This window comes from Perna viridis, chromosome 14, assembly GCF_037379345.1.
Source record: "Perna viridis isolate PV_CMFRI_1.1 ecotype Kerala chromosome 14, ASM3737934v1, whole genome shotgun sequence".
Lineage (NCBI taxonomy): Eukaryota > Metazoa > Mollusca > Bivalvia > Mytilida > Mytilidae > Perna > Perna viridis.
In genome coordinates this window covers 1,328,772-1,349,990 of record NC_142458.1, presented here as the reverse complement: position 1 = coordinate 1,349,990, position 21,219 = coordinate 1,328,772, and the positions used below count along the sequence as shown (strand labels likewise).

Here is a 21,219-nt window from a genome sequence, read left to right as displayed (position 1 = left end):
TCTGAGTAGTAATGGCAGTTTCTTGATTTCTGTCTGACAGGAAGTTACATTCAGTGGAATCTTCCTGGTTTTATGAATTTAGGGCAGGCAAAATGACCGAAAGATTCCGAATGAGAAAAATTGTTTAAAAATAATTCGGCCCACAGAGAAGTCGTGCAATGTCTACGAGAACTTGGGTCGTCATCGAAAGGCAACTTTAGCTGAAATCTTCGTCCTCTAAACAGGTTAAACCCGCCTCATATTACAGAATAATAAATAATTGTAAGGACAAAATCACAAATGCGAACTGCCCAATGGTAGTGATATGGGTCACCAAAACTGACAATTCCCTAGCCATGATCGCGCAATATCAGATTTCTGGTCCCACGGACAGTCTACATTTGACGATGTTGCCCGCAATATCATATGCTATCTGTTAAATGCATTGAAGAACTGTACACTCATATTTACTGCTTTTTTGCTTCAGAATTTGTTTAATATTGTTCTTATATTACCTGTTTAGTTGTCATATTTAAAGTATAGGACTGTATTATAAGTTGTTCTTTTTGTATTTTCGTGTGTGTGTGTGTGTGTGCGTGCGTGCGTTTATTCATCATTTTTCATGTATTTGTGGTTTTTTTTATGGTCAGGCATATTTAAGTCGTCTGCAAATGACAACGATGGTGCCATTTTTATAAGGGGAATAACTCATCATGACTTTGCTGAAAAATGTCTCTCCGAAAGTGACAAATATGTTGCAATTAGTAGCGGCCCGAATTTTGGATATTGACCGTCAATACCAGATAATCGGACCAGTTACTTTGGAATTCTACATATTAGCTGATCAACGTTAAACCATTAGAATGTAAGTATTTACTACTGATATTTACGGAATGACTGTTATATTGTTCTAGTGGAGTCCGAGTTGCTCATTTACTTTTGTTACTTTGTATGTATGATTTTAGTTACTTTATGTTCTTTGTTGTGTATGTCTGTTTTCCATGTCCGGTCTTTGTCCCTGGATTACATTCTTTTGATTCCCGCTATAACCTTGGTTCCCTTGATTACTCTTTCTGTGAAGCAATAATCTCAATCACTTGGAGCACACTAAATACGCAGGTTATTTTCAAGCGTGCACAACAGGCATTGAGGTAATTCAAAATTATAGACCGAAAAAATAGAACAGTCATTCCTTATTATTCAATTTTAGTATCAAACTTTACCGGTAGAGGGGGGACCGGAAGTGGACTTAGATGGGGAACCAATAAAGGTAAAATGGGGACCTTTTGATATAGGAAGGGGGTCTTAAAGGTTGGGAGGAGGAAACGACCTCCATAGGTATCCTCATTAAGTGTCCTAATTAGTGTCATTATATAGTATACTATAAACAGGTAAGTATAAAAAAGGGGGAGTGTATTATGACGAGTTATTTTTCTTTGTTTATATTGCTTTTTTTATTTTTTAATTTTTATTATCGTTAATTGTTTTTTTAAAATTATTTTTGTAAATTAATCGTAATTTCATTGTCTTTGTGTAATAATATCAAATTGAATGGGCACTTAGAATAGATTTTAATTTTCAATTTGAACGTTTTTGTGCAATGGATTGTGTAATTTGAATAGATGTCTCACGGATTAGACAGATGTTTGAAACTCCATTTTACTGGGGATTTCAATAGCCCATGTATTGATTTTTAACCGTTTTATTCAGTTTTATGAATACATTACACGTTGTACATTTGGAACGTTAATAGCTTTTGAATGGTGTATTGCCTTTCATTTTTATTATAATGAGATTTTTATAGTCGACTAATTCATCACCTATAACAGATGAATTCTACCTTTCCATTTTTATGGGGTTCTATCGGGTAAACCGATTTCTTTTTCATATTTTCAATGTTTACATGTCGCGTGTACTTGACCTGATGTTATGGGGGTCTATTGGGTAAACCATTGACGAATTTTAAATTTCTCTCCATATTTTCATTTGTCGTTTGCTTTCTACGCCTTTTTGTTAAAGTTTGAGACTTATATGATCGCTTAATGTTTGTCTTTTATTATTATAAGGATATTGAACTTTTTACTGCTATAGTGTTTTCGATATTTGCATGTCGCGTACACCCAAACTTGCTTTGAACGTGCTATGAGGATCTATCGGGTAAACCGGTTTCTATTTCATACTTTCAATGTTTACATGTTGCGTGTACTAGATTTGATCCGTTATGGGGTAAACCATTGAACTGTATACGGAAGTTTATTTTTCTCTCCATATTTTCACCGTGGTTTGTTTCCTTCACCCCCTTTTTTGTTTAAGTACTGTATGATGGGTTCTTTATAAGGAGAATGAACTTTTCCCTGCTATAGTATATTTTCGAATTACTTGCACCCAAACTTTGACCCGTGTTATGAGGCTCTGAGAGTATATATGTTTGTTATGCTGTCGCTAACGGTTTTTGTACTCCCCCACCCTCTTTTTGTAAGGAGGGAATCTCTTTTTCTTTTCTTTAGTGTAGTTGTACTATACAACTAGATACACCTATTTTTATCGATTTTATTTACGATTTCATCGTCCTACGTTCTTGATGTTATATCAAGACACATGTGGGTACCCATAATCGGAAGTTGCCACCGCACCTTTGGACTTTGACCATTTTGACCATTTAACCACTGATTTTTTTACCATTTCAATCCCTTGCTAAAGTGTATTAGTCCGACGCCGACGAGTTCAAAATGAGATCCGCATCCTCATTAGCGTCGTCCTATGGATTCAAATGATTTCAATTTCGACCAATGAAATTCAAACGTGTGAGACCCAATCGCGTGCGGTCGCGGGGAGGATAACCACTCTGGACATTTTCGAAGTCGTCATTCTCTTGCAGACCTCCAGAAGAGAAAAGGTATACATCGTTATGGTGTATCCATCTGCACCATGAAAACTGATTTATTCAACGGGTCATAGTTTTCCTTTCCTCGTTTGTCTACTCCAGACTTGACTTTTATGAGCAACTCGGCGGGTGTTTCTAGAAAAGCAGAGGACGCTTACCCTACCGGTGCACCTGGTCCATGCTCCCAGTTTTTAGTGGAGTCCGAGTTGCTCATTTACTTTTGTTACTTTGTATGTATGATTTTAGTTACTTTATGTTCTTTGTTATCTTTGTCTGTTTTCCATGTCTGGTCTTTGTTCCTGGATTACTTTCTTTTGATTGGTTCCCTTGATTACTCTTTCTTAACCTCGAAGTTAGCTTTTGGCACCTGGTTTCCTCCGGGGGTTGGTTTCATTGTAGTGTTTGTTTGTGTTGAACCGAAGCTTCGAAGTAAGCTTGCTTATTTGCAACCATGGGCCCTTTTAGGTAAAGTTCGATCAATTATGCCAATTATGCAACAATTGTTTCTGTTTTTGTTATTTCACAACGCCAAGTCATATTATATATTACACGATAAATCTGGAACACCGGAACTTCGGCAAACATCGGTCATTGACCTCGTAGACAGTGATTGATATAATCGTGTATGAAACAAAACATAGGATTTTTTTTTCATTTTGAATAATTAAATGAAATATAAAAGCATTTTTACGTTATAGCACAGATTTTGTTAATCTCTAATAATCTTTTTTTTTACCGTGCAGTGTTTCGGTTTAGTGTCCTTGTTAGACAAATAAGTAGTGTACACCCGATGCAATTCTATGAATATAAAAAAGTTTCATCATTTAGTAACTATGATTATCGAACTAAAACTTTTTTTGTGACGCTGGGTATACTTATACATGTGTTTGTAATAAAAAAGGGAGATCACCCTGCTTTTTTTCAGAAATATCATTCATATGTGAGGTGTGCGGAGAGACCTTTGAAAACAAACAGAATTTTATCCATCACCACAGAATTTTCCTCGACCTTCCATCGTATTCCTGTCGTATATGTGGAATAGGATTTACACGCAATTATAACAGAAAACGACATGAAGGCAAAATCCATGGCGAACGTTCAACAAGTACATGGTGTTCATGTGTGAATACGTCCAATATGACTCTAAACCACAGGTTTCCTTGTTCTCGCTGTTCTAAAATATTGAGTCGGAAAGACAGCTTAAAGAGGCACATCTGGTTGGTCCACGAGAACCTGAAGAATATTCATAAGAGCATCACCTTGCCATCCAGAACAATGCAAATAAACGTAAAATCAGTACACATAGATGTTATTATAGGGTCGATTACAAACCCTTCGTCCATATGTGAACCACAGAACACTATTACATTACAACCGTATTTGTATTCGGTCTCCAGTTGTTGTCATGGGTAAGGACCGTTTCAGGAATATTTTTTGTATACGTATATAACTCAACTACTTTGATCACCTATGAACATTTTAATATTTTTATCGTATTTGATAATTGATGGATTAATTGTTGTAGCTTGATATATTGGTGTTCTTTCTATGTATAAGTAAGGACAGTGCCCATTATGGAGTTCTGCGAATCAACCATACGTAACTTACATCTTGGCACCTCTATTGACATGTTCCTTCCGCCATCGGCTATAATCGTTAAATTCCACTCCATTTCTGTGGAAGTATTGTAGGATGGGAAAAGAATTGTATCATTTAAAGTTATGGCACATCAATGTATCTGCCTTTTCGATACAGCAACTTCATAAGTCTTCTGTTGTATCTTCTCCCTTAAAATTTACTTTAGTTTTTTTCACAGTTGTCACAGGGAATCTCAGGATTGCGGTCTTTCTCTTGGTATAGTGTGCTAACTATTTTGTACGACACACAAGTTTGATCAATGTTCGATAGCTCCAAACGTCTTCGTAAGACAGTTATAACTAGCTCCATGGGGTCGAGTCTTTTTGTATCTGTCTTCCTTTATCGGAGGAAATCCATGTTGATCAACCTTGGCTTTGGTCGTTATCAGGGAAATAAAGCTTCTCATACAAGAAAAAATAAGTGTTTCGAATTGAATTGAAAGTTTTACGATATCATCTTTTATAACTTTATTAGGGTATCTTGCACTTTATGTCCTTGTTTTTAGGTCAACCCCTATAATTTGTGTCCTAATTGTTTATTGAGGTCATCTTGTTACTGGAAAACCTCAATGAGCCTCGCGAATAACACAAACTAGCAGCTACAACAAAAAGCACCAGACTTTCGCCCATATTCGAGCAGAAGCGGATAGAATCAGCAGGAAAGATACCTCCAATATACAACCAGCAGCAGCAAAAATATCCCCGTATTCGAGAAACAGCTGCAGAAATACCTCCATATACAAGCAGCAGCAGGAAAGATGACCCCGAATACGAACAGAAGCAGCAGCAGAAATATCCCTTAACATTCAAGCACAGCTGCTTCAGCAGCCACTGGAAAGAGGTTTAACACTAGAAGGGCCTTGCTTTAACAATAACATTCATAACACAAAGGTCTAGCACAAAGCCTTAACCAATACAAAACATCCGATAATCGGAAGTAACTCGGCACATTACTGAAGATTCAACTCTAACTCTATCCTTAGCCATTTCCTTTCAACTAACTCTATTCGACCTCAAAGTACATCTCCTTCTAGAACAGTAACCTAATCGATAAACATTTTCTCACATTTAGAACAGATGTTGCTGTTTGTCTAGGGTTATGGTTAAGTCTAGAGTTAGGTATATACATATTAGGTCTTACACTTTATGAAAGTGAGACCTAGCGTTTGTTATGGTAATTAGGGTCAGGTCTCGTTACTTGTTTCGGTTCAGGGTTATGACTTGGATCAGTGTTAGGAAAACAGTTAGAAAGTTAGCGTACGGGTCAAAGAACTAGGATTAGGGTTAGAGTTTCAGATAAGGTCCAGTGTCAAGAAAGTTAAACGGTAGATCTAGGTTCGGGTTAGGGTTAGGATTAGGAGTATGATTAAGCAAAGGGTTAGGCTTATGTTTATTTTAAGGGTTGGGGGTCAAGCCATGGTATTTGCCTAGGGTTAGGGTTATGGCCAATAAATGTGACAAAATGTATATCGATTAGGTTACAGTTCTAGAAGATGCACTTTGAGTTCGAATAGAGTTAGTAGAAAGTTGCTGTATCGAAAAGGCAGATACATTGATGTGCCATAACTTTAAATGATACAATTCTTTTCCCATCCTACAATACTTCCACAGAAATGGAGTGGAATTTAACGATTATAGCCGATGGCGGAAGGAACATGTCAATAGAGGTGCCAAGATGTAAGTTACGTATGGTTGATTCGCAGAACTCCATAATGGGCACTGTCTTTACTTATTTATACATAGAAAGAACACCAATATATCAAGCTACAACAATTAATCCATCAATTATCAAATACGATAAAAATATTAAAATGTTCATTGGTGATCGAAGTAGTTGAGTTATATACGTATACAAAAAATATTCCTGAAACGGTCCTTACCCATGACAACAACTGGAGACCGAATACAAATACGGTTGTAATGTAATAGTGTTCTGTGGTTCACATATGGACGAAGGGTTTGTAATCGACCCTATAATAACATCTATGGGTACTGATTTTACGTTTATTTGCATTGTTCTGGATGGCAAGGTGATGCTCTTATGAATATTCTTCTGGATTTCGTGAATCAACCGGATGTGCCTCTTTAAACTGTCTTTCCGACTCAATATTTTAGTATGATTTTAGTTACTTTATGTTCTTTGTTGTGTATGTCTGTTTTCCATGTCTGGTCTTTGTCCACAGAATACATTCTTTTGATTACCGCTATAATCTTGGTTCCCTTGATTACTCTTAGAACAGCGAGAACAAGGAAACCTGTGGTTTAGAGTCATATTGGATGTATTCACACATGAACACCATTTACTAGTTGAACGTTCGCCATGGATTTTGCCTTCATGTCGTTTTCTGTTATAATTGCGTGTAAATTCCATTCCGCATATACGACAGGAATACGATGGAAGGTCGTGGAAAATTCTGTGGTGATGGATAAAATTCTGATTTTTTTCAAAGGTCTCTCCGCACACCTCACATATGAATGACATTTCTGAAAAAGAAAGCAGGGTGATCTCCCTTTTTTATTACAAACACAAGTATAAGTATACCAAACGTCACAAAAAAAGTTTTCGTTCGATAATCACTTATTAAATGATGAAACTTATTTATATTCATAGAATTGCATCGGGTACAATACTTATTTGTCTAAAAAGGACACTAAACCGAAACACTTAACTGGACGGTAAAAAAAAAGATTATTAGAGATTAAAAAGATCTGTGCTATAACGTGAAGATGCTTTTATATTTCATTTGATCATTCAAAATGAAAAAAAATCCTATGTTTTGTTTCATACACGATCATATCCATCACTATCTACGAGGTCAATGACCGATGTTTGCCGAAGCTGGTGTTCCAAAGATGGATTTATCGTGTAATATATGATATGACTTGGCATTGTGAAATAACAAAAAAGAAACAACAGTGGCATAATTGATCGAACTTTACCTAAAAGGGCCCCTCGTTGCAAGTAAGCAAGCTTACTTCGAGGCTTGGGTTCAACACAGACAAACACTACAATGAACCCAACCCCCGGAGGAAACCAGGTGCCAAAAGCTAACTTCAAGGTTAAGGTTCATACCTTTTCTCTTCTGGAGGTCTGCAAGGGAATGACGATTTCGCAAATGTGTTTATCCTCCCCGCGATTGGATCTCACACGTTTGAATTTCATCGATCGCAATTAAAATGATTTGAATCCATAGGACGACGCTAATGAGGATGCGTATCTCATCTTGAACTCGTCGGCGTCGGACTAATACACTTTAGCAAGGGATTGAAATGGTAAAAAAATCAGTGGTTAAATGGTCAAAATGGTCAAAGTCCAAAGGTTCGGTGGCCACTTCCGATTATGGGTACCCACATGTGTCTTGATATAACATCAAGAACGTAGGACGATGAAATCGTAAATAAAATCGATAAAAATAGGTGTATCTAGTTGTATAGTACAACTACACTAAAGAAAAGAAAAAGAGTCTCCCTCCTTACAAAAAGAGGGTGGGGGAGTACAAAAACCGTTAGCGACAGCATAACAAACATATTTACTATCAGAGCCTCATAACACGGGTCAAAGTTTGGGTGTAAGTATATTGAAAACATACTATAGCAGGGAAAAGTCCATTCTCCTTATAAAGAACCCATCATACAATACTTAAACAAAAAAAGGAGGCGAAGGAAACAAATCACGAATGAAAATATGGAGAGAAAAATAAAATTCCGTAGTTCAATGGTTGACCTCATAACGAGTCAAGTCTAGTGCACGCGACATGTAAACATTGAAAGTATGAAAAAGAAACCGGTTTACCCGATAGATCCTCATAGCACGTTCAAAACAAGTTTGGGTGTACGCGACATGCAAATATAGAAAACATTATGGCAGTAAAAAGTTCAATCTCCTTACAATAACAAAAGACAAACATTAAGCGATCATATAAGTCTCAAACTTTAACAAAAAAAGCGTAGAAAACAAACGACAAATGAAAATATGGAGAGAAATTTAAAATTCGTCAATGGATTACCCAATAGACCCCCATAACATCAAATCAAATATACGCGACATGTAAACATTGAAAGTATGAAAAAGAAATCGGTTTACCCGATAGAACCCCATAAAAATGAAAAGGTAGAATTCATCTGTTAAAGGTGACGAATAAGTCGAGTATAAAAATCTAATTATAATAAAAATGAAAAGCAATATACCGTTCAAAAGCTATTAACGTTCCAAATGAACAACGTGTAAACCTTACGATAGACAGTATAATATTTAGACGTTAGTCAAAATAGAAACATTAACTATTCAAACTGAATACAAAAATATTAAAACAAAAATAATTTAAACAATGACAAAAATGTATTTCTTAGTGGTAAGCATTGCACAACACGTCCTTACACTTGTAATGTATTCATAAAGCAGAATTAAAACGGTTAAAAATCAATACATGGGCTATTGAAATCTGTCTAATCCGTGAGACATCTATTCAAAATTACACAATCAATTGATAATTTTTTGTTCTAATATATATTCTGAGTTAAAAATAAGAAAAAGAGAAATCTCAACATCAATAGACAAAGGTGTTTGATTAACTTTTTTTTTGTGTGCTCTGTAGTGTTTTTTTTTAGTAAAGATCATTTCTATATTACACGTATCCCAGCATAAATAGTTAGTTACAGCAATCCATGACGATGACTGTAAAGGACACAAATAATAATGTTAATAATAAAAATAATAAAAAGAAGAAGAAGAAGATTTCAAGTAAAGCATGGTGACAATTGTAAATTGTGTTTTTTTAGTTTTGAAAATATCGGATAAATCCGTGTTTTTTACCAAAATATATAATTGCATTATTTACTTACTTTAGTCTGTATTAGCTTTATACTATGAAGACATATCGTAATCAAGATACACTCTCTAGTTTTGTTCAGCTAAAAAATTCGATACAAAGCATACATGTGGTTTCAAATATTTTGTATATTTTTCATGTAAGGAATACAATATGATTGGTTAATATTCAGCCTCTTTGTCAAAAAGAAATTACCAAAGTTATATGCTTGAATAATGTTACAACGTACTAAATCATTAAAACAATCCATTTACTATGTTACATTCCTTGAATAGGATAACTCCATATTATAAACTACCGTGGTGTATTTAAAGTGTTACATTATTTGTAGAGAGTAACCCCATAACTTGTGTTAACATGGTATACCATATAGTCTATTGAGAAACATAACCCCACTAACATAAGGTCCTATTTAATAGGATAACACAGGTTGCATCGGGTGCAATTGAACATCGCAAGGAGAAAATCAAATCAAAATTTAAAATCTATTCAAAGTGCCCGTTCAATTTGACATTATTACACAAAGACAATGAAATTACGATTAATTTACAAAAATATTTAAAAAAAACAATTAACGATAACGGAAATGTAAAAATAAAAAAAAAGCAATAAAAACAAAGAAAGATAACTCTTGTCATAATACACCCCCTTTTTTATACTTACCTGTTTATAGTATACTATATAATGACACTAATCAGGACACTTAATGAGGATACCAATGGAGATCGTTTCCCCCTCCCAACCTTTAAGGACCCCTTTCTACTTCAAAAGGTCCCCACGTTCCCTTTATAGGTCCCCCATTTAAGTCCACTTCCGGTCATACCCAAGGTCCACTTCCGGTCCCCTCCCTCTACCGGTCACTTCCGGTCCACGGTTTATACCCACATTGGTGCACTAAATGTTTTGGAAATCATGATCGTGACTACTGTTGTGTAAACTTTATTTTTATGTTTTAATCACACCTGCACTCTTTAGGCTTTTCCCCTGATAAAAAAGAATAAGAGCTCCACAAAGCGTAGCTTGTTGAACTCTATTCAGTGGGGATAAGTGTAGAAACAAATGAATATTAGTTTTTGGCACACTTAAGCATTGGGTATAACTATACGTCAAATTTGCCTAGCCCAATATGTAATTTAACCAGGCCAATATGACGTATTGGACAGGTAAATCTCGTATTAGCGCACTTTTGTATTTTGTATTGTATTAGCAGTCTTGATCATATTTAGGCTAATATTCAAACTTCTGTTAATAAAGTTCATTACAACAACTGGTTTAGACACAATATAGCACAAAATTTGAAATTCAATAAGAGGTAAATGTTATCAACACCCTTTAATTTCTGCTTTTTGGGTACTAATCAAATACATTTGCATTAGTGTAAATAAAAAGATATGAGCTGTTAATCAGATAGAAAAACGTAGGCAATAATTTTCACGAGAAATCCAATAAAAAAATCAAAATCGCACAAAAAATATAAACATTGATTTCTTTTTTTTTTGTTTTTTTATGTGGCCCATTTGACCCCATATAAAACCGTAGGAGATATCTAAAATCTGACTGAAGGTAAGAATCTTATAAATCCAATAAACAATAAAAAGAAGTCGATCTTTTAGTTTCTTACTCTTTGAACAGTTCTATATCTGATTCATCAAAATCGGATTAATAATAATCAACCTTTTCGTGTTTTGTTGTGTTGTTTGCACTTTCTTATAATAAGCCACAGGTCATATCGATTAAACACTAGTTTGTAAAGAGGAAAACGAAAATGCACTATTTGGATTCCCTCCATGTTCATAATAGGAATATTTAATGCAACCAAGCAGATCACTTCCTGTCAGTGGTTTAAAGGTTAAATTTGTTTAGATTACCTTTATGAAGAGAAAACACATGAAAACATATTACAAACATGTTTAGGATATGTAAACAGAAGTCAAATGGTAACCACATAAAAAGGTTTTTATATAATGTAGATTGATTGATTGTTGGGGTTTAACGTCCGAGCAGCAATATCTCAGCTATATTCAGACGATGAACATGAAATGGATGATAAAATGAACATGAAATGATGATGAAATGAAAAAAAGGATGGGACACAAGGATAGTAGGGTCGACGAATTTTGATTGCCACTAGAAAAAAAGGGGGAATGGGTACGGTAGGGCAATTTAGCCTGCTGTGGCGGAGCGCAAAGGTTCCCACTCCTATCGAATACGACAGCTAGGTTCTTTAACGTGCTATGAACGTGGCATCTTTCCCAACACGGTGCACCACTATGGTTTGCGGTCAGGTTTTCCGTATTATAGCCTGACAACCCCAGCATGTAACACGCAAGGGGTACCCCATTCCACCACCTGGGGCACACATCCTAGTTGCTCTGTGGGCAGAGCGCCTAGCCTGAGCACTATTTAGTCACCTTTTACGACAAGCTTAGCGCTGCTGCAGGCCTATTCTTTTGACACCCGGACCTGCACGGAGCATATAATGTAGAAAAAAAACTTTTGTTTCCATGTGATTTTAAGAAAAGGAAAAAAAACATATTTCCATATTGGTCCTAAACATATGATGTTCCAATATGTACTAAAATTTTAAAGGCGCAACTATTTCAAGTGCATATGATATTCAGAGTTTCCGTTTCATCCCTCCTATGACGACACTCATAAATTTCATTTTCGTCTGATATGACTTCAAACACTGATAAGACTTCACCTTATATCATTACAAACGTTTCAATGAAAAAAGTAAAAAAAAGGGTTTTTTTTTAAATTTTTATAATTCAAAACCTTATTTGTTTATTTTACAAACAATAAATGAGACACAGTAACTGTAGTGTATTCATGCTTCTAATGTTCAATATACTGGACATACAAGCTGTCTTAGAACATAGGCTCTATTTGTAATTTTCAGAAGATAGGACAAAGGATTGTTTTAGATGTCTAGAAATGTGCAATGTACCGGTTCCAGCCCGGGTACATATCGAACTTTCACTCGGTGAAAGCGTAATCAAGGGAACCAAGGTTATAGCGGTAATCAAAAGAATGTAATCCAGGGACAAAGACCAGACATGGAAAACAGACATACACAACAAAGAACATAAAGTAACTAAAATCATACATACAAAGTAACAAAAGCAAATGAGCAACTCGGACTCCACTAAAAACTGGGAGCATGAACCAGGTGCACCGGTAGGGTAAGCGTCCTCTGCTTTTCTCAAAAACACTCGCCGAGTTGCTCATAAAAAATCACGTAAAAATCATTAGAATTTCTGCGAAGTTATATTTCAATTATTTTTGTTACCGTGAACTTTGATGGACTTTGACAAACTTTGAATTAAACTCCATCACACTTTAACTGTTTAACAAACTAAGATCGTGTAAACAGGCCTTAAAGGTTTGGTACAGGTATAAACATGAAAACAATTAACCATCTTAAGTTTTGCACCCATCGTATAAATTTAATGTGGGATGTATATTGCTTACAAATTTTCAATCAATTAGGACAAAAGGAAAAAGATGTATGTTTACAGTTTCTTACCTTAAAAACAAGTGTTGGTAGGTATTTTTCACAATTCTTTTTCAGAGGCGGGTCCACTAGCAGTCATTTTAAAAAGGAGGGGTGCCAGCCGGGGTTCCTTAGAAAAAAATTGGTTGCTAGGGCATTATATACAGTTTTGTCAATTTTACACCTGAAAATGACAAATTTTCGAATACAAAGGAGGGGCGTCAACCCCCCCCCCCTTTGCACCCTCTTGATCCGACACTGTTTTTACCTTCAGTTGATGGGGAAATAATCTAAAGTTTAACGATGCTTCTGCCAAAATGTCAATACAAATGCTAGGGTAGGCAGCAAAATCTAAGGTACATGTAGGTATGGAAATTTTTTATTTGGCCTTTAGATATAATTCGCATCATCGGTTGTTATTCAGTGTCATTTTTATATGATATTTGATTGACTACCATGTTCTAGTTTGCTTGCGTTTTTTTTTTACCTTTAAATGTGATTTTTCTAAAGGTCGTCCAAAGGCTATCTGTCACGTAGACTGTAAACAGTTAACAGTTCTTATGTTTGAAAATTATTAGTTACAACTTTATGCAGCTGAGCCCATTTAAGCTTAGCATAAAGGGAGTTGCTTATCTCCGTGAAGCACAACTGTGGATAGACGTGTGTAAATCATAGGTAAGCATTTTACCCCCTGTTATCTTTACAAGTGTTTCATCTAGTATATTTGCACGAATGCTCTACTACCCACCTTTTATTTTACATCTAGTTATTTGTGTATACGGAAAAGCGTGCCCAAATTTATCTTTAGTACCTTTAGGTATTGAATTAAGACACCAAGTCTTTGTTCTTTGTTTGTTTTTGTTGTTGCAAAGCCAGATGTTTACAAGCATCGAATTCTTGTTTTTTTCCTACTGCAAAATCAGATATAACAATTTAGTTTCTTTCCAAAATCAGATATAAGTATTTACATCCCTCAGTCTTAGTTATGGTCCTACTTGAAAATCGGATTAGTTCATTGTGTTTACAGGTAAGAATAACGTACCTCACAACATGTTTCTATTGCAAAATCAGAGGTAAAAATTAGTAACTCGAACTATTTTCATCTCAATCTCAATCTCATAATTTGCTCTCTTGCATTATCAGAGGTTAAAACTGCGTACCTCATAATGTGTTACTATTGCTAAATCAGAGGTTAGAATTGCGTACATCGCAATGTGTTCCCATTGCATAATGAGAGGTTAGAATTGCGTACCTGGTTATAATTACGGCCCTCACAATGTGTTCCTATTACAAAATCAGAGGTTAGAATTACGTCCCTCGGTATATGGTCCTATTGCATATTCAGAGGTTAGAATTACGTACCTAATAATTTGTAACTGTTGCAAAATTTGAGATTAAAATTGCGTACCTCTTAATATGTTCCTATTGCAAAATCAGATTAGAATTGTGTACATCACAATGTGTTCCTATTGCAAAATTAGAGGGTAGAATTGCGTACCTGGTAGGAATTACGGCCCTCACAATTTTTTCCTATTGCAGAATCAGAGGTTAGAGTTACGCCCCTCAGTAATTTGATTCTTAGCTATAGCCATATGTAAGGATTGTGTACGTCAGTCAGAATAAGGTACCTCAGTCTACAATTCTATTAAAATAACAGACTCTCAGTCTATGTGTGCTGAATTTATTTTGTCTGATCTTCAGTTTTTATTGTATGTTACTCTGTTATTGTGTATGAGGATTTGTTTTCTGTTTTCATGTTATGGCCGACAATGATTTTCGATTCTTACACGATGTCTCTGGGCTGTCCTTTTGTTTCGATGCTTCCGTGTTTTCACTGATCATTTATCGTTACCCAACCTGTATGTATCTGCATGTATTAGGAAAACTAAGAAACCAGGATATAACACCCATGGCATTTGTAACAAACTTCCAAATTATTACCTCGTCTGTAAACTTTGCAGGTTCTTCAATACTAATACTGCAAAATGTGTATTACTATGTATTATTATTATTATTATTATTATTATTATTCTCTTTGTAGATTGAAACACATATTAAAAAATGACGAAAAGGGTTTGCATTATAGGAGCAGGTCCATGTGGAGTATCCGCGCTGTTCCATTTCGACAAGCTAGGAAGCGAAGCACCGGAAATCGTCTGCTACGAAAAGGGTAGCACGTGGCTCGGTCTATGGAATTACACATGGATGACAGGTATTGGCATAGCCCCGTGCAGGTTCGGGTGTCAAAAGAATAGGCCTGCAGCAGCGCTAAGCTTGTCGTAAAAGGCGACTAAATAGTGCTCAGAAACCTAGCCGGGGGCTAGGCGCTCTGCCCACAGAGTAACTGGGATGTGTGCCCCAGGTGGTGGAATGGGGTACCCCTTGCGTGTTACATGCTGGGGTTGTCAGGCTATGATACGGAAAACCTGACCGCAAACCATATTGGTGCACCGTGTTGGGAAAGATGCCACGTTCTTCGCACGTTAAAGAACCCTGCTGAGATATTCGATAGGAGTAGGAACCTTTGCGCTCCGCTACAGGAGACTGAATTGCCCGACCCTACCAATCCCTTCCTTTTTTCAATGGCAATCTAAATTTTATCGACCCTGTTGCCCTTGTGTCCCATCCCTTTTTCATTTCATCATCATCATCGTTTCATGTTCATTTTATCATCAATTTCATATTCATCGCCTGAATATAGCTGAAATATTGCTGCTCGGGCGTTAAACCCCAACAATCAATCAATCAATCACTTCTGGCCAAACTAGTTCTTATTTTGCCCCCTTTTTTGGAAAAGAAATATTGGCAATGTAATTCACATTCAATATAGTTTGGTTTGGTAACTTAGTTTAAACATATTTTATTCAGTAATAATACACAATAATTATTCCCTATTTGAGGAGCTCGGGATACAGCCATATTTTATTCTGTTTTTGCAGAGTTACCTCGCGTAAGAGCAGGTATAACTTCGAATACAATAACGGCACGCTCACAAGTTGTTTTTTGTTTTTTGGTTTTTGTTTTTGTTTTTGTATTTATTTTTGTTTTTGTTCTTTCAATTAAAGTTAATCACTTATTCACCCCACCCTTTTTGTAAAATTTGGAAAATTTGAGCACAAAAGGGTAATGAAAGACTGGAATCCTGGAGCTTTTTTTCTGGAAGCACCTTTGCTCTCAATCCGTGCCTGAATTCATCGGGTTTGAATTGGCATATATATATATATACATGTACTTATAAACGGAATCTGCGAAAATTAGACATTTTGGAAATTATATCTTTTGATAGTGAAAACCAGCCTGGTAAATATTAAATCGATCACTGTTTTTATATCGAAGGAACTGACGAATTTGGAGAGCCTTGTCATTACGGCATGTATAAGCATCTGTGGTCGAATGGACCGAAAGAGTGTCTGGAATATCCTGATTACACTTTTGATGAACACTATGGCAAAGCAATACCGTCATTTCCTCCACGCCTCGTTTTGAGAGAGTACATGGAAGGTTCGTATGCAGAAAACTTTTCTACAATCTCCCTCCATGATATAACGTGTTTCTGAATATACCGGGTTGGAGTACATATATAAGACACCGACCCTTTTTATCCTGAGGGTGTGGGGAGCTGATGTCGAATATATTTTTTGTATCGCGGAAGCGCAAATTTTTTGTTAAAATTTCAGAAGTAATCGAAATCAATATTTTATTTGAAAATCTGTCCCGCTGAACAATATGGTCACTATGGAAACATTTTTTTTCAATGTTTGAGTAAAAAAATTATATCGAAAATTGCATAATTTATTTTTTTTTCAAAAAGATTCTAGCCCCCCCCCCCCCGGAAATAAAAATACAGACTGGTATTGTAGATGTGGATATCCTTCTACAGGGACTTTACTGGTCCGTTCTTATAGACACGCGTGAACACACACACACACACACACACACACACACGCAGAGGCGGGGATCCAAGGACGGTTTTGCATGGAGCACGGACCCCGCCCCCTAAAACTGGGGGAGAAAATTGCATGAAATTTTGTTTTTTCACAAATCCTATCCCAAAGTTTTCTTCGTTTTGCATTTAATTCTATATGCGCCTATAATTTCGCCCTGCACACATACACAAACCGAATTTCTACCTGGTATATTACCAATTCTTGACAAGGTTAAATTACAATACTACCTATACACCTTGTAACACACTTTTAAACCAAAGAACTCATGTACTGTGTGAATTAAGATCGAATTGAAAAACTTATATACCTAACTCTAACAACATTCGAATAAACGGAAACGTGCAAATTGATAGTACGGTATCGAAGTGGAGGCTACTTGTTATAGTGTCTTCGATTGTCCCAAACTTTCATTCCTTTACATTCGAGTGATGGTGGAAATTTGCACTGCGATTTATAGATAAATTTATAAAAAAGTTTGTACTTTTTGGATGTAAGATCAAGAAAAACGAGACTCCAATTAGAGTAGAAACTAAAATAATAAGCAGATATATATATATATATTATGTACGTATTGGCAAGTCGCATTATCTAACACGAAATTTTATGTGTACCCAGTTTCCTTTCGCATTTAAAAATTAGACTTGAAATTTGATTAAAAATCTTTATTTATTGCGTGAACTTCAATACCTCAAACTTGTGAATGTTGATATAACTTTTCTCGTAGAGGGTGAGAAACAGGCTATTGCTTTGTCAATTCTGTCTTTCGATCTAAATTGACCAACAAACGAAACGAAAGACCCAAAATAAAACCAACTACAACTATACTACAAAAACAAAAACAAAAACAACCGAACATCCATTAATCTATGTATATCTGCAGCATGTAGCAAAATAAATTCTATCATCTTTCTAAATTAGGAAGATTTGTAAAGAAAAGCAAGACAGATCTCAAGCGATATATCAAGTGGAACACCGTTGTCAGGAACGTCAAATACCACAAAGAAACTGACGATTTCACCGTTACGGTGGAAGATCTAAAAACCCAAATCACATCAGATGCCAAGTTTTCCCACGTAATAGTATCTGTTGGCATTTTCAATGTTCCAAATAAGCCGACCTTTGTAGGAATGGAAACTTTTCCGGGAACCATCATCCATGCTCATGATTTCCGTGAAGCTCTCCAATATAAAAATCGTCGAGTGTTGGTGGTTGGGGCAAGCTATTCGGCAGAAGACATTGCCCTTCAGTGCATAAAATTTGGTGCAAAACGCGTGGTTACATCATATCGAACAAAGCCTATGGGTTTCAAATGGCCAAATGGAATTGAAGAACGTCCATTAATTAAAGAAGTATCAGGAAATACGATAAAATTTATCGACGGAAGTTCCGTCGACGTCGACGCCATTATTCTCTGTACTGGTTATCGATACCATTTCCCTTTCCTCGATGAAGATTTGCGCTTGCGCTCAGCGTTGTCAATGTACCCGAAAGGGCTTTACAGAGGGTCACTATGGCTGAACGGGGGCAACAACAAAGTATTCTACATGGGAGTTCAGGACCAGTACTTTACTTTCACGATGTTTGATGCACAAGGCCAATGGATCAGTCGGTATTGAATAGTTCTCTGATATGTTACGTGACTTGAAAGTAAAAAAATCTGTATATTGGGTTTTGAAATACATTTTTTATGTCTTCATATGTATAACCACGCGGTCCTATCAAACCTATTTTAGATATTTTATTCACAGCTATTTTTATCAGCTTGTCACGTTTCATAAATTTGTACTTTGTTTATTGTATTCAATGACTGATTATTGACGAGTATGAATATTTTATTAATTCACATGTCCTTGTTAATTTTTATTTCCTTACCAGTACTTCCTTGACAACAAAGTTGTGGTCGGTAAATTGGAACAGTATGTCTAACACTAGAATCTGCAAAGGAAAAAACTTAACATCTTGTTGATTTAAAGGACATAGAAAGTCATATCAAGTTTTACGTATCGAGGGATGCATAGATTTACTGTTTCATTTCAACTACTAAGTATTCTACCTATTGAGGCATTATCTGTTTAGATTCCAGGCAAACTTTCATGGGCAAATATTGCTATATGTGTTGATAGGGTTTGTAGGTCCTCGTCATGAAGCGGACCCAGAGATTTTGAATAAGATGATTACTTAAAATGGAGTTTCTAGGCCATTATTTTCTCGCTATTGCACAAATTTTCCACGAGATAAGCATTTTTTCTCCAAACATGGGGACCAAAAGCCGGACCTGCCACGCTAGGTATTATTTACTGTTGTTTTTTTTTTTATTCAGGTACATTATGGGAACAGCACCAAATGTACCCTTGAGCAATACAGAAATGAGAGCTGACGCAGATATTTGGTCACAAAGAGCCAAGGATCTCAAAAACTGTCACGACGATATTGATTTTCAAACCGACTTCCTGAAGAGTTTGATAACCGGAACTAAATATGACGTCAGGTCATTGAATGCTGGTCGTCTGTTTCATACTTGGGAGCACGCTAAGGTCGACAATATCGTTACCTATAGAGATTTGCCATTTAAATCAGTGTTTACAGGAACAGTAGCAGCAAGCCATAAACCATGGATTGAAGATTTTGATGACACTGTAAATTCATTTGTTAATTAGACAAATTGAAAGCTTAAGTTTTATTTGGCTTGTAGATAGTATAAACGTAGTCCAAATGAGTACGCCGTCTCGGGAGGCTGATTTCTATTTTGCTTGCCTGGTCACCTTCCTTCGTTAGTGAAGCATAAACGTCAATTTAAAAAATGCCTCATTGGATTTCTTAATTTTTCTTTATAAACGGATCCAAATTATCAACAGCGTTTGTAAATAAGACATGATATTAACATTAATATTAAAATATTAACATTAAAATTATATGATTTCATACCTTGCCCATGAGTGACAAAGCAATGCACTGCTATGTAATGCATTGTATATATCTGATGTCTCGACCAATGGGGATGTGCAATACGCCCTATAAAACTTTGTGGGTCTGCTTCAAAGTAGTTCATGCAATGACTTCCTAACTGCATACGTCATTTTCGAAAATCGTCACTTTTGAGTCGAGTTTCAGTGCATTTACAAATACTGAACTTGCTATCTATTGTCCTCATTTATGATATTTTATTGTGTTACGCTGCTATGGTTGTTAAAAAATCATATATGATAAAACTGGTCTTTACGCTTCATACGTTCTTAATCCGTGCGAGAACCCAAAGGGTAATCAAGGACGTTAAAAACTAACTTACTCACTCGTACGCTAAATGTATCATCATTAAAACCATAGACCTGTAATTAATTATGTCTCTGTTAAAACCCAAAACTTTTTGAATTCTTATATGTTCTTAAGAATAAAATATCACATTTTTCTGAATATATTTCAGGAACGAAACAATACTAATTTCTTCCCATTTAAAATAATCTACGATGAAAGTTCAGAACATATTGTTGAGAAAAAAGATCATCTACCAAGTTGTCGCACGTTTCATGTCATTTCAACCTGAGACCTCCAATGTGGGAGATTTCGCGAAGCATTGTATTTCAAGAAGAAAGTAAGCAAAATATCAATTTATTACATGAAATTTTAGTGGCGGATTCGGGGGATGCAGTGGTTGGGCACCCCTTCACTTTGTTGGAAATTTTGTCATTTTTAGCTCACCTGGCCAAAGGCGTCCTTTGTCGTTAACAATTCTTCAAAACTCTTCTCCTCTGACACTATTGGACCAATTGGAACCAAACTTGGTATGAATGTTTCTTTGGCTGTCCCGCATAGAACTCTTGTGGACATTCTTACATGTACAATTACTAGGTATGTGTCAAAGGTATACATTATTTATTCCTATATTTTGTATGTACACAGTTATTTAAAATTGTCAAAACTGGTGATGGGTATACTGTTTTTATTCCTAGTGTAGAACAGTGAAGTCATATTTCTTAGCAAAATTTGCAGTTAACATTTGTATGTCTGTCAACAAGAAATTTACACTGAAAACTACAAAAATACATGTACATGTACTCTAACTATGGTTACTGGCATATGCAGTACAGTATCAATTAAAGATTTCATACATGCAATTATGATTTTTGTAATATAGTAATGCATGTATCTAATTTGTTTTCTACTTTACAATGTGACATTAATTGCTCATCGATAAATCAACATTCAGGGATTGATCCAGAGATTTTGAAATGGGGGTTCATACATCATGCATAAATTAGCAGGTAGCTAAAGTCATACATGGAAGAAGCCCTAAAGCAATATCCTTAGCAAGCTTTCCATTTTCTGTATTTAGAAGGTTTTTGTCTCATAAATGAAATGACTTTTAAATTCGTCACTTCAAACCACTGTTCATGATATATCTGGTTATGAGGGGATGTTGTTTTAACAATGACAGGTGAAAAGTAACCTG

The 21,219-nt window shown here is 35.8% G+C and overlaps 1 protein-coding gene across 2 annotated transcripts; it reads left to right on the top strand.

Annotated features, from left to right (window-relative positions):
- The first annotated feature begins 608 nt into the window (after nucleotides 1-608).
- On the top strand, nucleotides 609-19,681 carry LOC148597687 (uncharacterized). Of its 2 annotated transcripts, none has more exons than XM_088561987.1 (5): nucleotides 609-844; nucleotides 14,867-15,037; nucleotides 16,162-16,326; nucleotides 17,691-18,381; nucleotides 19,093-19,681. In XM_088561987.1, the coding sequence occupies exons 2-5, from the start codon at nucleotides 14,887-14,889 to the stop codon at nucleotides 19,427-19,429; spliced, it is 1,344 nt and encodes a 447-aa protein (XP_088418113.1). In that variant the 5' UTR covers nucleotides 609-844; nucleotides 14,867-14,886; the 3' UTR covers nucleotides 19,430-19,681. The 2 variants fall into 2 exon arrangements, with proteins under 2 accessions (XP_088418113.1, XP_088418111.1); XM_088561985.1 differs by lacking the exon at nucleotides 609-844 and adding an exon at nucleotides 13,359-13,500.
- Nucleotides 19,682-21,219: the final 1,538 nt, after the last annotated feature.